General features: G+C 43.7%; 1 protein-coding gene across 3 annotated transcripts in view; it reads right to left on the reverse strand.

Annotated features, from left to right (window-relative positions):
• Positions 1-7324, reverse strand: part of LOC115156222 (cell division cycle protein 16 homolog) — a 46353-nt gene extending 39029 nt beyond the window's left edge. Inside the window, exons 1-3 of one of the 3 annotated variants that reach the window (XM_029703644.1) lie at positions 7108-7324; positions 5077-5131; positions 4885-4997 (exon numbers count right to left, since the gene is read on the reverse strand). In XM_029703644.1, the coding sequence (XP_029559504.1) occupies positions 4885-4997; positions 5077-5131; positions 7108-7185 (246 nt within the window). In that variant the 5' untranslated portion in view covers positions 7186-7324. The remainder of the gene's footprint in view (positions 1-4884; positions 4998-5076; positions 5132-7107) is intronic. The other 2 variants (XM_029703646.1, XM_029703645.1) reach the window with 2 other exon arrangements.
• Between the last annotated feature and the right edge of the window lie 8991 nt (positions 7325-16315).

Raw genomic sequence — 16315 nt, forward strand, 5'->3', positions numbered from 1 at the left:
TCTGGGAAGGCTTTCCACTAGATATTGGAACATTCCTGCAGGGATTTACTTCCATTGAGCCACGAGCATTAGTGAGGTCGGGCACTACGTTTTCCTGGCATCCGCCAAGCCCAGATTCATCCATCGGACTGCCAGATGGTGAAGCGTGATCAGCACTCAAGAGAACGCGTTTCCACTGCTCCAGTGTCTAATGGCAGCGAGCGACACCACTCCAGCCGCATGGTGATCTTAGGCTTGTTGTGCGGCAGCTCAGCCATGGAAATCCATTTCATGAAGTTCCTGACGAACAGTTATTGTGCTGACGTTGCTTCCAGAGGCAGTTTTGAACTCGGTAGTGAGGACAGATGATTTTTACGTGCTTCAGCACTGGGCGGTCTCTTTGTGAGATTAATGTGGCCTACCACATGGCCGGCTGAGCAGTTGTTGCTCATTGACGTTTCCACTTCACAAAAACGCCGTATTTCTGTTTTGTAGTCCAAACAATGGTTTCCAATGACGTCAACCAATTATTCGAGAATTAGTAGGCAATCCCTACTCACAATTGGTCATAAATCACACGATGCACATATTTGACTACAAAACAGAAACACACCATTTTTCACATACAGTGGTTACACCACTAAAAGTTCTGCGATTATGCTGCGGTACTTAGAGGTCATTTGTGGTTTAATACGGTACCCTGCGTCACCACTTCATTGCTCCAGAACAGCGCAAGGGAGAGTTAGAGCACTGATTATGCTTTTGGGTCCTACTGCCTCTCTAACTGACAATGAATGGGCGACATAAACCTAAATAGAAAGTGATAATTGTACACGACTTCAGTATTACTTACTAAAACTGTTCTTAGACTAAAGGTTATTATTTTATTTTGCTCTTACTGTAGTGACACTCCCGACCGAACAGTCTAAGACACTGCGTAGCAATGCAAGCCGTGATGCTACAGATGCTGGTTCAATACCTGTGCCGGGCTCGACTGGGAGACCCATGAGATGACTGTAGGTTTTAGGTTTCTCTCCCTCTAAAAACATAAATAAATAATTCAAAATAACTGGCTTTATTTACAAATTAGTAACAATGTCTCACCCCATGTTCAAGAATTTACAGCAATATTTTTCGTCAAATTGGAAGTCGCTTTGCGTTCTTCCACATGTGCCGTGTGGAAGGAAATTTGCAACACAAAAAAACCATGGAGTGTGAATGCGACACAGAGCACGGAGACCGTACCTAAAATAGGGGTTACTTCGGTCGCATGGACGTGGTTTGGTATGAAAAGTCTGACACGGACTAGAAAACCGACCTCTGCAAAATATGTCGCAGGCCAGTCCCGTCAACAGGCTCAAATACCACTAACCTCTTAACACCTACGCAAGAATCATGTGAAACAGTACGGAGAGTCTCTACGGATGAGACCCAAAAAAGTACAGTCGAGTGCTCAAAACAAACCCAACTCAGACGTTGCAAGAGGCTTTTGCCCGCGGCACACCATATGGCAAAGAATCACGAAGATAACAGCTGCCGTTACAACTTACATCTGCAAAAGACATGTCCCCAATTTACACGGTTGAGAAACAGGAGTTAAGTGAGTTGGTGATAACACTCGACCCAAGGTACCAAATACCTTTTATTTGTTGAGTATAATTCAAAATGTAATAAGAAATAAGCCTTTACATGGTCATTTTATATAAACTATTTATTCATTGAATTTACAGAAAAAGTGTATATCTTGATATGTATCGTTATCGGGATATGAGACTTTGACCATGTCGCCCAGCCCTATCCTTGAGATTTACAACTTGGAGTTCACCTGTGGTAAATTCAATAGATTGGACATGATTTGGTAAGGCACACACACACGCACACACACACACCTGTCTATATAAGGTCCCACAGTTGACAGTGCATCTCAGAGCAAAAAGCAAGCCATGAGGTCGAAGAAATTCTGAGCAACAATTGTGTCGAGGCACAGATCTGGGGAAAAGCACCAAAACATTTCTACAGCATTGAAGGTCCCCAGGAACACAGTCGCCTCCATCATTCTTAAATGTAAGAAGTTTGGAACCACCAAGACTCTTCCTAGAGCTGGCTACCCGGCCAAACTGAGCAATCGGTGAAGAAGGGCCTTGGTCAGGGAGGTGACCAAGGACCAGATGGTCACTGACAGAGCTCTGGAGTTCCTCTGTGGAGATGGGAGAACCTTCCTGAAGGACAACCATCTCTGCAGCACTCCACCAATCAGGCCTTTATAGTAGAGTGGCCAGACGGAAGCCACAACAGCCCGCTTGGAGTTTGCCAAAAGGCACCTAAAGGGCTCTCAGACTATGAGAAACAGGATTCTCTGGTCTGATGAAACCAAGATTGAACTCTTTGTCCTGAATGCCAAGCGTCACGTCTGGAGGAAACCTGGCACCATCCCTACGGTGAAGGATGGTGGCAGCATCATGCTGGGCGGATGTTTTTCAGCGGATGTTTTTCAGCAGCAGAGACTGGGAGACTAGTCAGGATCAAAGAAAAATGTTTGCGCCGTTAAAGTACAGAGAGATCCTTGATGAAAACCTGCTCCAGAGCGCTCAGGACCTCAGACTTGGGCAATGGTTTACCTTCCAACAGGACAATGACCCAAAGCACACAGCGAAGACAATGCAGGAGTGGCTTCGGAAAAAGTCTCTGAATGTCCTTCAGTGGCCCAGCCAGAGCCCGGACTTGAACCCGATCGAACATCTCTGGAAAGACCTGAAAATAGCTGTGCAGTGACGCTCCCCATCCAACCTGTGAGCTTGAGAGGATCTGCAGAGAAGAATGGGAAAAACTCCCCAAATACAGGTGTGCCAAGCTTGTAGCGTCATACACAAGAAGACTGAAGGCTGTAATCACTGCCAAAGGTGCTTCAACAAAGTACTGAGTAAAAGGTCTGAATACTAATGTAAATGTTCTGTTTTTTTATTTTTAAATACATTTGGAAAAAATTCTAAACCCTTTTTTTGCTTTGTTATTTATGGGGTATTGTGTGTAGATTGAGGGGGGGACAATTTAATACATTTTAGAATAAGGCTGTAACTAGGGATGCACGATATCAGTAAGTATATCGGAATGGGACTAGATTTGCTAAAAATAGCAACATGGTTCGATGTCTATTTTAACAGCGATGTGCAAAACCGATGTCAAAGCTGACGTGCATACCTATATAATGTAGGTGCATGATGTAATGACACCACGTAAAGTTTTGCGCTACACGTGCAACACAGCATTCCTAACCTAGCCCACAATGTCTGCTGTGTGGATCGAGCAGTCAACAAGTCAAGCAGTCATTTGAAAGACAGTTGTGTCGCTGAAATTTTCTTAAAGGCGAAATCCAATAACACCAAGATAATGAAATTCATTGCCCTTGACAATCAACCACTCTCTGTCATGGGTGATGTTGGCTTCGCCGACTGGTCGAGCACCGGTACACACTACCAAGTGCGCTATTTTTCAGATGTTGCCCTACTGGAGTTATACAGTATTAGCATCACAGCTAAAAAAGCTTCACGACTGACATTTGGACCAGCGATGTCAGCCCCATGAGCATGCCGAGTCTGACAGCACAGTGGGTCTGTCATATGCTGGCTGTCATACCGCTGCTACCATTTCAATGGCATTTGAGAACACAATTCAAACAGGAACACGCTACCAAGCTCCATTCGAACAACTGACACGAGAAATAAGCTCATCAACTGCACCTGCAGCAAAAGTGATACCCTCTGTCATGGCATTGAAACTCATGCTCAACAAAACTGCCGACACTTGCTGTGAACAAGCGATTCGGTGGCATTCTCTTTACTGTGTCACCACCATGCTCGATGCTATGTACAAGGCCCACTACTTCGATGCAGACAAGAAACAGGGTTTACATGAAATGTAACAGACACAGCTGGACAAGATGGAAACAGACACAGTGACAGTGCGCACCGAGGAAGAGAGGCCACGGACAGAGAGCTGAAACTTCACTGCTTGACTTGTATGATGAAATCCTCGTTGAGAATGAAACGACTGAACAACGAAACAGCACAGCAAGTAAGGAAAAGAAATAGGTTTTGATTATGTTTTACGAGTAATGGGGACATGTAAATATAAACAATGTTTTTTTTTGGTCAGTGTGGTGTGTAACCTTTAACTAGGCAAGTCAGTTAAGAACAAATACTATTTTCAATGACAGCCTAGGAACAGTGGGTTAACTGCCTTGTTCAGGGGCAGAACGACAGATTTTTACCTTGTCAGCTCAAGGAATCGATCTTGCAACCTTTCAGTTACTGGCCCAACACTCTAACCACTAGGCTACCTGCCGCCTCAAAGCATTTCATGGGTAAAGATAGAAGTGCTATGGGTGGTCATTTAAACAGGTTACATTGGCGTTTAATATTTTCGCTGAACACCTGCAGTACCTCCGGATCACCGGTTGAATACCCCTGGTCTAAACCTTAATACTCGTCGCTTGCGATGCGGTTTTGGAAACATTTAAAACTTTACTTTTCATATAAGCGAGAAATATTTTCAAATACAAAAGACACGCTTACTGTACAGTTTTAGTTGCACGCGGCTCAATTTTGAATAACACAATTCATGCTTCCAGCCGAAGTACGACATTTGAGTGCAGTAGAAGAAAATTCCATACACTGGCTGAATGCATGTGTTATTCAAAACACAGTGCTAAAACTGCAAACAGTAAGTACATTTTTTTGTACTAATCCAAGTTCCAGAAGGTTTTCAAAATCGTATCGCAAGTGATAATTATTAAAGTAATGACATGTCATTAGTCAGGTTGCATGCAAGCCTGAGTGCCCCACAGTGAGCGCAGAGTTGACATACAGAAATATGCTGGTACCCAGGGAGCCAACCAGGTGGTCTTACCTGATCTAGTTTGCGTGAGCGGAGGGCATGGGAGGCTCTGTGGTACTGGGAGGTGAGGTAAAGGCACTGTGCTAGCCAGTAGATATCCTGGGGGTCTTCTGTGAAAGGTACAACTTCAGTTAAATAGAGGACTAACTTACCTTCTATAGTAACCTAGTCAGATGATCTCATCAAATCAAGAAGATTACTCACCATGAGACAGGGATGCAATCTTATCTGCCCAAAATAAAGCGCTTTGATACTGTTGCTGCAAACAAAACAGACAGGAAAGGCAGCATGAAAGCAAACATTCTGAATGTATTAACTAGAAGAATGAAACTGATACTGTCAGGAGCTGTCAATACTCACTGATACAAGTTAGCAGTTATCTAGCCACCCTCCAAGTAGCCCAAGAATTTAACCAGAATCTGGGTTTACAGGAGACGTTGAATATGGCGATTCTCCTTTAAGCCCAGGAAGCAGCCATTCAACTTGCCATTCAACAGCTTTTCAAGCAACTATCGTCATTACTGCCGTCACACCGATATGTACTTCCAAAAAATGTCTAAATAAAAAGTTACATGCAACCAAAAAAAATGCCTTGTCTGGAAATAATCTAAGTATTGTTTTTGACTGAGTGCGCATGCACCAAATCCACCTATTCAGCACCTCCTGCAATATTAGGAACGAAATTAAAATATACAAAATAGAATTATAAACTAGGTGGTTCAAGCACTGAATGCTGATTGGCTGACAGTACATATGGTATATCAGACCATATACCACGGGTATGACAAAACATTTATTTTACTGCTCTAATTACATTGGTAACCAGTTTACAATAGCAATAAGGCTATTATGCGTTGTGCCTAAGAACAGCCCTTAGCCGTGGTATTTTGGTCATATACCACAACCCCTCGTGACTTATTGCTTAAATATACAATCACTGTAAACATACCGTATATTGTCTACGTAATCCCCTTGTATGAAATGTTATTGCATTCTGTGTAGTACAGGTGAAATAGATTGATATGACATTCATCCACTGTGATAAAACAGGTCTGTATCTAACGACGAGATGCTCATATCTCTGCCCTGACAATGGGAGTCATTGTCCCAGACGCGAAGGCAGGCGACAAGCTTAGGTCCAAAATAAGCCCATACTTCCCTGCTGCTGGATCAGCTGATCTGTGCATGGCATTAATAACAGATGTTTTAGGTGGTGCAGAAGAGGTGGATTTGATGCATGCACACTTGGTGAAAAACAATACCAATGCCTTTTTTCGGTTGCATATAACATTTTATTTAGACATTTTTTGGAAGTACATACCAGCCATGACTACAGTCGATCAGCAAAACTCCATTCTTTGGTAAGTACCAATCGCACTTAGACATTAAGCTTGAAAAGCTGATGAATGGCAAGTTGAACGGTTTCGTAAGCATAAAGATATCATCTTTCATATCAGCGAGAAATAATTAAAAAGGTCAAATTGATACAATAAATCAAATGTATTTAAAGCCCTTTTTACATCAAGATGTCACAAAGTCCTACACACCTTAATAGGGTTAGTTTTCCCAAATGGTCTTATCTCCAAGTTACAGTCCTTGTTTACGGAAAACAAGAGGCGAACACCTGCGCTAATTATCCATCTTGTATGTTCCCAACACCTGTGTAAGCGCAATTTAGGAAGTGTAGTTTCGTCGGATGGAGGCACCCATAGCTGTATGGATCTGTGCAAAACGGCTACAACTTAATTGAATGATTCTCTCACTAATGAAGCAAGGGCCATATGTTTTGAAATCCAGATCGCAAGCGACGGTTGACGTGTCTAAACGTTAACACAAAGCGTCGGGATTGTAGTTCAGATAAGGCAGTCGTGGGCGAAGTTAACGACTGAGAACTGTAGGGACAAGGCAGAATGCCGCCTAGAGTTTGAGAGCTATGAATGGGGTAACCAGCTACCTTAGTCCAAGTACACTACGTTACAGTAGTAGCCAACAACGTTAACTAGCTCAGGTCACTGATTTAGGTAGCAGGGAAGCTAACTAGGTACTAAGGTTAGCATAATGTTGATATCTAAGGAGCTAGCTAACGCAAGTGTGAGACATCTGGAAACTGTAGACTTGTCATTATGAACAGTAGTCCATTCATGTAGGTAGCTAGCCGGTACAACAAATTACGGTAATCTGACAGCGACAAGCTAGCCAACTACCAATTTAGCACATCTAGTCTACGTTTCTTACCTGATCAATGTAGTGTCGTACACGTTTTCGAAGTCTGTCGAGATTCATTGTGATTGTCCTAATGCTCCCTTTATACATCAAAGCGTAACATTTTCATTCAGCGAGAAATAAAACTATCGTGTGAAAATAAGATCGTAAACTAGCTACGCAAGGAAACCCGCCCCCCAAAAAAAGTCCGCGCTCTTCTTGCATCGGGAGTGTCACTTAAAAAACTCCGCAAGGAACTCGACCTTTTGATCAGGGTTCCGGTCATTTCAGAGAAGAAAAAAAATCCCACAATATTTTATTTTATTACAGCAGAGAACATTTGAGCGTTTTGCTTCGCGTGTACCGCAATTCAAACGGTGTGTTTAAACGTTTAGAAAAGTCAATAATCATTGCTTGTTTTTGAAACATATGCTGATATGCCCCTTATCTTTCATATCAGCGAGAATTAATCTTTGAAATAAAACGACACACTAGCCGTTCACAGGTTCATAGGCTGTATGTGCCTCCAGCAGTGTTGCCAACTAATTTTCAGGGTAAATTGCTAGAGGCAGGTTGATTTGTTGCTAAAAGTTGCTAAATTACGTTGTGATGTCATTGCGTGATAACGTAAAACTGCATCATGACATAGAATACACAATAACGTTACTCAAATTGACTGGCCATCTCGGCGAAAAATATGATTTGACATTTGTTCAGGTACAGATTCTCACTCTTTTCTGTACAATTTTGATTGAGATATGTTGATTGATGTTGTAAGTTCTGTTCAAGATCAAACATTCGTGACCATCTATATTCATTGAGTTTGGCTCGTCGAAACCCTACTACTGCCACTGCTGTCAGCCAACAATAATTTGCAATGTACTGAAATTGCTGCTGGCCTTTTGCTGACGTCATTCACAATGCACTTTTGAAGCCAGGCACGTGTGTTGTGACTGAGTGTGTGACAGAGAAAATCGTTTTTGTGTCATTTAGAGGGAAAATACGTGCATTTTAGCGTTAGAGTCACTTTTCAAAAGTTGCTAAAAGTTTAAAATACATTTTTTAAAGTAGCTAAATTTGTTGCTAGGTGCTGTTTGAAAAAAAAGTTGCCAGGGTAGTCTGAAAAGTTGCTAAATATAGCAACAAAATTGCTAAGTTGGCATCACTGGCCTCCAGTTGACAAACTACACTTCCACCAAAGTTATGCTTACACACAGGTGTTAGACGCATGTCTTCCATAAAACATTTTTTTTTTAATGAATGTATCATGGAGATATGGCCATGTGGGAACAACCCTATAAAATGTAAAATTATTACACACCTTTTATTATTATTATTATTATTTTTAAATATCGCTGATCAAATTATATTGGTGACATACTTTGTAAACAACAGCTGAAAACTTTCCAAAAATGCAGAGTTTAAGATAAAATAAAACATTGAAATAGTGACACATGGAATAAATACAGTAAAAAAAAAATACAAACTAACAGCAATCTACACACAATACCCCATAATGACAAAGCGAAAACAGGTTGAGAAATGTTTGCAAATGTATAAAAAAAAAAAAAATGGATACCTTATTTACATAAGTCTTCAGACCCTTTGCTATAAGACTCAAAATTGAGCTCAGGTGCATCCTGTTTCCATTGATCATCCTTGAGATCTTTCTACAACTTGATTCGAGTCCACCTGTGGTAAATTCAATTGATTGGACATGATTTGGAAAAGCACACACCTGTCTATGTAAGGTCCCACAGTTAACAGAGAAAAAAACAAGCCATGAGGTCAAAGGAATTGGCTGCATTGAAGGTCCCCAAGAACACAGTGACCGCCATCATTCTAAAATTGAAGAAGTTTGGAACCACCAAGACTCTTCCTAGAGCTAGCCGCCCAGCCAAACTGAGCAATCAGGGGAGAAGGGCCTTGGTCAGGGAGGTGATCAAAAACCCGATGGTCACTCAGACAGAGCTCTAGAGTTCCTTTGTGGCGATGAGAACCTTCCAGAAGGACAACCATCTCTGCAGCACTCCACCAATCAGGCCTTTATAGTAGAGTGGCCAGACAGAAGACACTCCTCAGTAAAAGGCACATGACAGCCCACTTGGAGTTTGCCAAAAGGCACCTAAAGACTCTCAGACCATGATAAACAAGATTCTATGGCCTGATGAAACCAAGAATGAACTCTTTGGGCTGAATGCCAAGTGTCACGTATGGTGGAAATCTGGCCACATCCCTACGATGAAGCATGGTGGTGGCAGCATCATGCTGTGGGGATGTTTTTCAGCAGCAGGGACTGGGAGACTAGTCCGGATCAAGGCAAAGATGAATGGAGAAAAGTACAGAGAGATCCTTGATGAAAACCTGCTCCAGGGCACTCAGGACCTCAGACTGGGGCGAAGGTTAATCTTCCAACAGGACAACAACCCTAAGCACACAGCCAAGAAAACACACGAGTGGCTTCGGGTCAAGTCTCTGAGTGTCCTTGAATGGCCCAACCAGAGACCGGATTTAAGCCCGATCGAACATCACTGGAGAGACCTGAAAATAGCTGTGCATGAACACTCCCCATCCAACCTGACAGAGCTTGAGAGGATCTACAGAGAAGAATGGGAGAAACTCCCCAAATACAGGTGTGCCAAGCTTGTAGAGTCATCCCCAAGACCACTCAATGCTGTTATCGTTGCCAAAGGTGCTTCAACAAACTACAGAGTAAAGGGTCTGAATACTTATGTAAATGTGCTATCATTTTTTTTTATTATATAAATTTAACAAACATTTGTAAAAACGTGTTTTTGTTTTGTCATTACGGCGTATTGTGTGTAGACTGATGAGGAAAAACATCTATATAATCAATTCCAGAATAAGGCTGTAATGTGGAAAAGTCAAGGGGTCTGAATACTTTCCGAAGGCACTGTATACGCACGGTATAGTGTGTTTTTTGGTTGGACGCAACATGTAACATTTTGTTATGGAAATCTGTTGGAGCTCAAGTCCACTACAAAACCATAAAGGCTGGCTGGCTAGCTAGGTATATAGCTAGAATACGTAGCTGCCTACACACAATAATGCCAAAGTCAATATCAGCATGTGAAGTAGTTAGCTAGTTGTAAAATCCCTGAAACAAACTACACTATACATTTAGGAGTTGTTGAAGTTGGAAAAGCAGGGACTGAAGAAGTTGGAAAAGCAGAGACTGCGTCAGAACTAATAAGTTGGACGGGCATTTGATTTCCATAGGCGGGTACGTTTTTTCACGGGACCACATCTTTTTTTTAATGGGTGTTCTAGGAAAGACCATAGGCGGCTTGTGAGTTTCAAGTTTGGGGACGCTTACAATTTCTTATTTCTACCAATCTACATACGTGCCAATTATAATTATTTTTAGATGAGCATTTTCATGGAACAGTTTCATTTGAACAATAACATTTTTGTTTCTCAATCATTGGTACGTCGTTAATCATAAAAATCTGAATTCAAATTATAAAAATAAAAACAATTGATAAAATTCAACTTATGCAAGAGCATCAGCACTGTGATCCATTGGCGGTTAAAGAAATGAGCGCCTGGAACTCAGCATATAGGCCAATGCAGCAGTTGGCCTATAACTTCCATCATGACCTAAGTAAAATAGATAGGCCCAGTGGTGATTTTAGCATGTAATTCTTGGTGGGGCAAACTCAAAAAAAGCCACTGAACACCACAACATTAAACAATACATTAATTGCCCTATAACGTCGACAAGCGGTGCCCACAAACGTTTAGAGTAGAGGTCGACCGATTAATCGGAATGGCCGATTAATTAGGACCGATTTCAAGTTTTCAAAACAATCGGTATTTTTGGCCACCGATTTGCCGTTTTTTAAAATTTGTATTATTATTTTTTTTTATAAAGATATTTTTTTAAATCTAACAAAAAAAATATATAACTATTTGCCTATTTAACTAGGCAAGTCAGATTAAGAACACATTCTTATTTTCAATGACGGCCTAGGAACGGGGGTTTAACTGCCTTGTTCAGGGGGGATTCGGGGATTCATTTTTGCAACCTTCTGGTTACTAGTCCAACGCTCTACCCACCTGCCTTACATTGCACTCCACGAGGAGCCTGCATGGCAGGCTGACTACCTGTTATACGAGGGCAGCAAGAAGCCGAGGTAAGTTGCTAGCTAGCATTAAACTTATCTTATAAAAAACTATCAATCTTAACATAATCACTAGTTAACTACACATGGTTGATGATATTACTAGTTTATCTGACGTGTCCTGCGTTGCATATAATCGATGCGGTGCCTGTTAATTTCTCATCGAATCACAGCCTTCTTCGACAAACGGGTGATGATTTAACAAGCGCATTTGCGAAAAAAGCACTGTCGTTGCACCAATGTACCTAACCATAAACATCAATGCCTTTCTTTAAAATCAACACACAAGTATATATTTTTAAACCTGCATATTTAGTTAATATTGCCTGCTAACATGAAATTGTGTCACTGCTCTTGCGTTCATTGCCTGGCTCGTTGCGAACTAATTTGCCAGAATCTTACGTAATTATGACATACCATTGAAGGTTGTGCAATGTAACAGGAATATTTAGACTTAGGGATGCCACCCGTTAGATAAAATACGGACCGGTTCCGTATTTCACTGAGAGAAAAAAACGTTTTGTTTTAGAGATGATAGTTTCCGGATTCGACCATATTAATGAGCTAAGGCTCGTATTTCTGTGTGTTTATTATATTATAATTAAGTCTATGATTTGATAGAGCAGTCTGACTGAGCAGTGGTAGGCACCAGCAGGCTCATAAGCATTCATTCAAACAGCACCTTCGTGCGTTTTGCCAGCAGCTCTTCGCAATGCATTGCGCTGTTTATGACTTCAAGCTTGTCAACTCCCAAGATTAGGCTGGTGTAACCGATGTGAAATGGCTAGCTAGTTAGCAGGGTGCGCGCTAATAGCGTTTCAAACGTCACTCGTTCTGAGACTTGGAGTTGTTGTACCCCTTGCTCTACATGGGTAACGCTGCTTCGAGGGTGGCTGTTGTCGATGTGTTCCTGGTTCGAGCCCAGGTAGGAGCGAGGAGAGGGACGGAAGCTATACTGTTACACTGGCAATACTAAAGTGCCTATAAGAACATCCAATAGTCAAAGGTATATGAAATACAAATCGTATAGAGAGAAATAGTCCTTTAATAACTACAACCTAAAACTTCTTACCTGGGAATATTGAAGACTCGTGTTAAAAGGAACCACCAGCTTTCATATGTTCCCATGTTCTGAGCAAGGCACTTAAACGTTAGCTTTCTTACATGGCTGTAACGCCCTGGCCATAGAGAGGGGTTTTTGTTCTTTATTTTGGTTAGGCCAGGGTGTTACATTGGGTGGGCGTTCTATGTTCCTTTTTCTATGTTTTTGTATTTCTTTGTTTTGGGCCGTGTGTGGCTCCCAATCAGGCACAGCTGAAGTTCGTTGTTGCTGATTGGGAGTCACACATAAGGAGCATGTTTTTTCTTTGGGTTTTGTGGGTAATTGTTTCTGTTCAGTGTGTTACCTGTCAGTACTGTTTGGCTGTCGGTTTTCTTGTTTTTTGTATTGTGTTCTTACGTAAATAAATATTCATGATGAACACTAACTCCGCTGCACCTTGGTCTACTCTCTCTTACAGAATTACCCACCACAAGAAGACCAAGCAGCGGAGGAAGGAGAGGCACCAGGAGAAGAATAGTATGGACTCATGGACTTTGGAGAAAATGGAAAGGATCGTTCAGGATTCCTGGAGATGGGAGGAATTACTGGACGAAGGTGGACCATGGGCTCAAGCTGGGGAGTATTGCCGCCTGCAGTGGGAGATCGAGGCGGCGATAGCTGAGAGGCGCTGGTGTGAGGAAAGGGAGCACAGCAGACACGAGAGGCAGCCTTTTGGGGGGCACATGGGGAGATTGGCGGAGTCAGGCGGTAGACCTGAGCAAACTCCCCGTGCTTACAGGAGGCAGCGCAGTACTGGTCAGACACCGTGTTATGCGGTAAAGTGCACGGTGTCCCCAGTACGCGTGCATAGCCCGGTGCGCTATAGGCCAGCCCCCCGCAAGTGCCATGCGAGGGCAGGCATCGAGCCAGGACGGGTTGTGCCAGCTCAGCGCGTCTGGTCTCCAGTGCGCCTTTTCGGGCCAGGGTATCCTGCACCGGCTCTGCGCACTGTGTCTCCAGGGCGCTGGGAGGGTCCAGTTCGCCCAATGCCTGCTCTCCGCCTGTGCCGGGCCAAAGTGGGCATTCAGCCTGGAGTATGGGTAAAGAGCGTCAAGTCTAGAAATCCAGTGCTCCCCCACACCCGGTTTATCCTCCTCGGACCAGGCCTCCAGTGGATCTCTCCAGCCTGGTCCGTCCTGTGCCACCTCCCAGGACTAGGCCTCCAGTGGGTCTCCCCATCCTGGTTAAGCCTGTGCCTCCTCCTCGGACCAGGCCTCCAGTGAGTCTCCCCATCCTGGTCCGTCCTGTGCCGCCTCCTAGGGCTAGGCCTCCAGTGGGTCTCGCCAGTCCAGAGCCGCCAGAGCTGCCCGCCAGTCCGGAGCCGCCAGAGCCGCCCACCAGTCCGGAGCCGCCAGAGCCGCCCACCAGTCCGGAGCCGCCAGAGCCGCCCGCCTGTCCGGAGCCACCAGAGCCGCCCGCCTGTCCGGAGCAGTCAGAGCCGCCCGCCAGCCCGGTGAGTCCTGTGCCTGCGCCTAGGGCCAGGCCTCTTACATGTCTCCTCAGCCTGGTGAATCCTGGGTCAGTGCCACCGCAGCCGCCAGGGACGCCCGCCAGCCGGGCGCAGCCAGGGACGCCCGCCAGCCGGGCGCAGCCAGGGACGCCCGCCAGCCGGGCGCAGCCATCGCCGCCCGCCAGCCGAGCGCAGTCATCGCCGCCCGCCAGCCAGGCGCAGCCATCCCTGCCCGCCAGCCGGGCGCAACCAGGGTCGCCTGCCAGCCGGGCGCAGCCATCGCCGCCCGCCAGCCGGGCGCAACCAGGGTCGCCCACCAGACCTTCGGCCGGCCAGGTGCGCCACCTAAGAGGGCGACGCCGAGGGTGGAGCAGAGGCCACGTCCGGCACCTCAGCCGCCGCCGTAAGAAGGCCCACCCGGACCCTTCCCTTCAGTGTCAGGTTTTGCGGCCGGAGTCCGCACCTTGGGGGGGGGGGGGGGGGTACTGTAACGCCCTGGCCATAGAGAGGGGTTTTTTGTTCTTTATTTTGGTTAGGCCAGGGTGTTACATTGGGTGGGCGTTCTATGTTCGTTTTCTAGTTTTTTTGTATTTCTTTGTTTTGGGCCGTGTGTGGCTCCCAATCAGGCACAGCTGAAGTTCGTTGTTGCTGATTGGGAGTCACACATAAGGAGCATGTTTTTCCTTTGGGTTTTGTGGGTAATTGTTTCTGTTGAGTGTTTTGCACCTGACAGGACTGTTTGGCTGTCAGTTTTCTCGTTTTGTTTTGTGTAGTGTTCTTTATTAAATTAATATCATGATGAACACTAACTCCGCTGCGCCTTGGTCTACTCTCTCTCCCGACAGCCGTTACAATGGCACATATTGCACTTTTACTTTCTTCTCCAACACTTAGTTTTTGCATTATTTAAATCAAATTGAACATGTTTCATTATTTTTTTGAGGCTAAATTGATTTTATTTATGTATTATATTAAGTTAAAATAAGTGTTCATTCAGTATTGTTGTAATTGTCATTATTACCAAAAAATATATATTAAAAATCGGCCGATTAATCGGTATCGGCTTTTTTGGTCCGCCAATAATCGGCCGACCTCTAGTTTAGAGCCTACATAAAGCTGTCCCAACAGCAGAGCTTTCTTTCCAGCACAATGGAGTGAATCCTTACCACTGCTACACCTGGCTATGTCATGGAAATATTCAGTCAATCATATTTCACAAATACCAGAGCATTATATTTTCTCTTCATATGACAAGGATTAAAAAGGATTTGGCAGTGGACTTGATTCACAATGATAGCTAAGATTGTGAAAGTAAGATGTAGGCTTTTATTTCATTGAACCAGGCAAGTCAGTTAAGAACAAATTCTTATCTACAATGACAGCTTACACCGGCCAAACCCAGACGACGCTGGGCCAATTGTGCGTGCCCTATGGGACTCCCAAACCGGCCAGGTATGATACAGCCTGGATTTGAACCAGGGTGTCCATAGTGACACCTCAAGCACTGAGATGCAGTGCCTTAGACTACTGCGCCACTCAGGAGCCCCATGATCAGCCTTCTTGGAAGGGCACTTGTAATATAACTCCATGATAGGACCCAAAGAGCTGAAATTTGGGATGTCTACCCTTACTGAAGCTAGGCGATTGCGCAATGTCCCCATAAGTAACAGAATACTGAGCCAGTCATGGCGCAACGCTTCCTACTTTCTGCTGGCCTGCTCCACCACCACAGAAGCACTGAGCTAGGCTGAAACACTGCACTTTGGAGCTTCCTTACTCAAGAAAACAAAAGAGACCATGGTTGTATGCGGCTTTATTTACTCAATTATATATATATATATATATATATATATATATATATATATATATATATTATTTTTTTTTTACATTGTTTGCAAACTGATATGTGACACGTATTAATGCCAAAATAACATGCAAGCCACCCCAGCAAAATATATTTATATACACTACCGTTCAAAAGTTTGGGGTCACTTAAAAATGTCCTTGTTTTTGAAAGAAAAACACTTTTTTTTGTCCATTAAAATAACATCAAATTGATCAGAAATACAGTGTAGACATTGTTAATGTTGTGAATGACTACTGTAGCTGGAAACGGCAGATTTTTTTATGGAATATCTACATGGCATACAGAGGCCCATTATCAGCAACCATCACTCCTGTGTTCCAATGCCACGCTGTGTTAGCTAATCCAAGTTATTCATTTTAAAAGGCTAATTGATCATTAGAAAACCCTTTTGCAATTATGTTAGCACAGCTGAAAATTGTTGGTCTGATTAAAAAAGCAATGAAACTGCCCTTCTTTAGACTAGTTGAGTATCTGGAGCATCAGCACTTGTGGGTTCAATTACATGCTCAAAATGGCCAGAAACAAAGGACTTTCTTCTGAAACTCGTCAGTCTATTTTTGTTCTGAGAAATGAAGGCTATTCCATGCGAGGAATTGCCAAGAAACTGAAGATCTGGTACAACGCTGAATACTTCTTCCTTCACAGAACAACGCAAACTGGCTCTAACCAGAATAGAA

Source organism: Salmo trutta, chromosome 20, assembly GCF_901001165.1.
Source record: "Salmo trutta chromosome 20, fSalTru1.1, whole genome shotgun sequence".
In the NCBI taxonomy this organism is placed as follows: Eukaryota; Metazoa; Chordata; class Actinopteri; order Salmoniformes; family Salmonidae; genus Salmo; species Salmo trutta.